At 49.9% G+C, this 4,766-nt stretch overlaps 1 protein-coding gene across 1 annotated transcript; it reads left to right on the forward strand.

Annotated features, from left to right (window-relative positions):
- Positions 1-1,048: 1,048 nt before the first annotated feature.
- Positions 1,049-4,741, forward strand: LOC113745420 (apoptotic chromatin condensation inducer in the nucleus; the record flags this gene model as incomplete). Its single annotated transcript, XM_027276952.1, has 2 exons — positions 1,049-1,851; positions 3,482-4,741. Coding segments are annotated over exons 1-2 (1,713 nt in total), but the record flags the coding sequence as incomplete, so codon positions are not given.
- Positions 4,742-4,766: the final 25 nt, after the last annotated feature.

The raw sequence follows: 4,766 nt of genomic DNA on the forward strand, positions 1-4,766 counted from the left end.
TGCTATGAAGCTCATGTCATTGACACAACTTTCTAAGTCTCCAAAATTGCTCATTCATGTTGCTGTATGTATATTTTTGACCCAGCAGATTTGGTCACAATTTCAGTTTACCCATAATAAAGTCATAAAAGAACCAAGCTTCATGAATGTTTTGTGACAAAGAAGGATCTGTTCCAATCACTATATCAGAGAAAAATCAGAGTAACTGGAAACTCAAGACAGCCATGACATTATGTTTCTTTACAAGTGTATGTAAACTTTGACCACCACGACGCGCTCCTTGTGCTGCTGCAGCTCCTGATCCAGTCTTCAGGGTGTCAGCTCTGTCTTGTCCTTGTCTTTGTCCGGCTTCAGTCTGCTCACTCTCCGTGTTGGGCTCCAGGTCTCCTCCGGCTCGGCTGATGGTGAATCAGCCCTCACGGTACCAGTGTCTCGCCCAGCCACGTGAACTTCATCTCAGGCGGTGATGAATGTGGGGTGACTGGGGGTCGGGGCTGTTTCAGAGCTGGGGGGCTCACTCTTCTCAGAGGGCTGCTCAGCAGGAGGACAGGTGAGGTGAGGGGTGGTGGTGATGTCTGGCAGGTGGGGGTCATCAGGCGGGAGCACCTCAGTTGGGCTCTTCCTTTTAGGAGGGGAAAGTCCAGCGCAAACTGGCCTGAGGTTCCCCTGCACCAGTGACAGTCCCGTTCGTGTATATGACTGATGTCATGGGGGAGTCCGGTTCTTCTGCCTCTTTGACTTTTCAGTTTTCCCAGCCGTTACAGATCCCCTCTGTCTTCACGGAGGGGTAAGTGGGTTCTTATGGCAGAGTGCCATGCTAGTGGCGGCTCTGTGAAGAAGATCAGGTTGCGGGCGGCTCCCAGTTTTGTAGGAGTCAGAGAAGCCTGGCTCTTTCCTTCGCACTTTCTGTTGTATGCCGTCCTGGCACTCTCTTTTCAATCGTTGTGTGTACGAGAGAGGAACAGCTTCTGTATGTAAGAAGAGTTTATCTTCAGGAGTTCATGCTGCTGCTGCTTGCTCTCGCTCTCACATGAAGGTTTACAGATGGAGACAGAGCTAACAGCTAACCAACAAGATTGGAAGCCTTAGCAACGGTTACTAAGGAGCTGGAACAACAACAACCATGCAGCCTCAGCAGAGCCCTGGACCCTCAGAGACAGCACATACAGAAGCTGTTCCTCTCTCGTACACACAAGATCTGAAAAATGAGAGTGCCAGGAAGGCAGAGACTTCTCTGACTCCTACAAAAATGGAGACGCCAGCAACCTGATCTTCTTCACAGAGCAGCCACTAGCATGGCACTCTGCCATAAAGACCCACTACCCCTCCGTGAAGAAAGAGGGGATCTGTAATGGCTGGAAACTGAAAGTCAAAGAGGCAGAAGAACCGGACTCCCCCATGACATCAGTCAACATATACAAGAACGGGACTGTCATGGTGCAGGGGAACCTCAGGCAGTTTGAGCTGGACTTTCCCCTCATAAAAGGAAGAGCCCAACTGGAGAAGTGCTCCCCGCCTGATGACACCCACACCCTGCCAGACACAACCACCACCTCAACCTCCACCTGTCCTCCTGCTGAGCAGCCCTCTGAGAAGAGTGAGCCCCCCAGCTCTGAACAGGCCCAGGACCCCCAGCTAACCCACATCATCACCGACATGAAGATGAAGTTCAGTGAGCTGGAGAGAGAACTGGTACAGCTGAGAGAGCTGATCAGCCATCAGCCGAGCCAGGAGGAGACCTGGAGCCTCAACACGGAGCTGAGCAGACTGAGGCAGGACAAAGACAAGGACAAGACAGAGCTGAGCACCCTGAAGACTGAGATCAGAGAGCTGCAGCAGCACAAGGAGAGCTACAGTGGTGGTCAAAAGTTTACATACACTTGTAAAGAACATAATGTCATGGCTGTCTTGAGTTTCCAGTTACTCTGATTTTTCTCTGATATAGTGATTGGAACAGATCCTTCTTTGTCACAAAAAACATTCATGAAGCTTGGTTCTTTTATGACTTTATTATGGGTAAACTGAAATTGTGACCAAATCTGCTGGGTCAAAAATATACATACAGCAACATGAATGAGCAATTTTGGAGACTTAGAAAGTTGTGTCAATGACATGAGCTTCATAGCATGACCTCTTAACTTCCTGTGAGTGATCATGAGTGACTACAGCTGGTGACTTCTCTGAGGCCATTTAAAAAGGGCTCATTGGATAAAAACACCCACAAACGCTACAATGGGAAAGTCAAAGGAGCTCAGCACAGATCTGAAAAAGAGAATCATTGACTTGAACAAGTCAGGAAAGTCACTTGGAGCCATTTCAAAGCAGCTGCAGGTTCAAAGAGCAACAGTGCAAACAATTGTTTGTAAGTATAAAGTGCATGGCACTGTTTTGTCACTGCCACGATCAGGAAGAAAACGCAAGCTGTCACCTGCTGCTGAGAGAAAACTGGTCAGGAGGGTGAAGAGTCAACCCAGGAGCACCAAAAAGCAGATCTGCCAAGAATTAGACGCTGCTGGAACACAGGTGTCAGTGTCCACAGTCAAGCGTGTTTTGCATCGCCATGGACTGAGAGGCTGCCGTGCAAGAAGGAAGCCCTTGCTCCAAAAGCGGCACCTTAAGGCTCGACTAAAGTTTGCTGCTGATCACATGGACAAAGATAAGACCTTCTGGAGGAAAGTTCTGTGGTCAGATGAAACAAAAATGGAGCTGTTTGGCCACAATGCTCAGCAATATGTTTGGAGGAGAAAAGGTGAGGCCTTTAACCCCAAGAACACCATGCCTACCATCAAGCACGGTGGTGGTAGTATTATGCTGTGGGCCTGTTTTGCTGCCAATGGAACTGGTGCTTTACAGAGAGTCAATGGGACAATGAAGAAGGAGGATTACCTTCAAATTCTTCAAGAAAACCTAAAGTCATCAGCCCGAAGGTTGGGTCTTGGGCGCAGTTGGGTGTTCCAACAGGACAATGACCCCAAACACACATCAAAAGTGGTAATGGAATGGCTAAATCAGGCTAGAATTAAGGTTTTAGAATGGCCTTCCCAAAGTCCTGACTTAAACCCCATTGAGAACATGTGGATAATGCTGAAGAAACAAGTCCATGCCAGAAAGCCAACAAATTTAACTGAACTGCACCAATTCTGTCAAGAGGAGTGGTCAAAGATTCAACCAGAAACTTGCCAGAAGCTTGTGGATGGCTACCAAAAGCGCCTAATTGAAATAAAAATGGCCAAGGGACATGTAACCAAATATTAGCATTGCTGTATGTATATTTTTGACCCAGCTGATTTTGTCACATTTTCAGTTTACCCATAATAAAGTCATAAAAGAACCAAGCTTCATGAATGTTTTTTGTGACAAAGAAGGATCTGTTCCAATCACTATATCAGAGAAAAATCAGAGTTGTAGAAATAACTGGAAACTCAAGACAGCCATGACATTATGTTCTTTACAAGTGTATGTAAACTTTTGACCACCACTGTACATGGTAGCACTGAAGGAGCTGAGAGAGGAGGTGAAGGAGCTGAGAGAGGGGAGAGAGAGCACCAGGAGAGAGCTGGCCTCTCTGTCACAGAAGCTCCAGGACAAAGACAGAGTCAGCCCAGGCCTGACAAGACAAACTCTGGATTCACACCTAGACCACAACCAGGATCCTGGGAGCACCACACAGAAGCACCAGGACCAAGAGGCTCCACCCACCCAGATCCACCAGAACCAAGAGGCTCCACCAACCCAGAGACACCAGGACCAAGAGGCTCCACCAACCCAGATCCACCAGAACCAAGAGGCTCCACCAACCCAGAGACACCAGGACCAAGAGGCTCCACCAACCCAGATCCACCAGAACCGAGAGGCTCCACCAACCCAGAGACACCAGGACCAAGAGGCTCCACCCACCCAGATCCACCAGAACCAAGAGGCTCCACCAACCCAGAGACACCAGAACCAAGAAGCTACACCCACCCAGCAGCTCCCCTCCAGTCACCAAACCAACACCACAGCCACACCCCTCCCCAGCCCACTGATTGACTCCACCCCTCGTCCACCCAGACTGGCACAGCAACCAGACATCGTCATCCTCATTGACTCCAATGGAAAGTTCTTAAATGAAAAGAAACTGTTCCCCAACCACAAAGTGGCCAAACTCTGGTGTCCAAACAGCCAACATGCCATGGAGCTGCTATCAGAGGAGCGTCTGGGTTCTCCAAGCCACATCATCATCCACACCGGCACCAACGAGCTGAGAACGCAGCAGGAAAGAGTATCGGAGCCACTCAGGCGAATGATAGAAAAAGCCTCCAACACCTTCCCCAACAGTAGAGTAGTTATATCAACACTGCTGCCCAGGAAAGACTTCCACCCAGACACCATCCACAGGATTAACAGCAGCGTCTCCAGAGACTGCGTCTTGAAGCCCAACGTCCACCTGGCCCATCACCCCACCCTGGACATCAACTGCCTCTACGACCATGTCCATCTTTTTAAAAATACCGTCCCCATCTTCGCCCAGACACTGAAGAACGTCGCTCTCAACCGAGACCAATCCACCCCCTGCAGAAGGAGCAGGTTGGCCCGCAGCCCCCCAAGACCGCTACCCAGACCACCACCACGGAGACCTGACCTTCCTCATCCCCCTCCACGAAGACCCCACCAAAACAGCTATGAACCCCCTCACACCCGACCAGAGCCCCTCCTGCCCCCAAGAGCCCCACCCCAGCGCCATAACCAGGAGCCACACCCCGTCCCACTGAGCTATGCTCAGGTGG

Source organism: Larimichthys crocea, unplaced genomic scaffold (genome assembly GCF_000972845.2).
Source record: "Larimichthys crocea isolate SSNF unplaced genomic scaffold, L_crocea_2.0 scaffold737, whole genome shotgun sequence".
Classification (NCBI taxonomy): Eukaryota; Metazoa; Chordata; class Actinopteri; family Sciaenidae; genus Larimichthys; species Larimichthys crocea.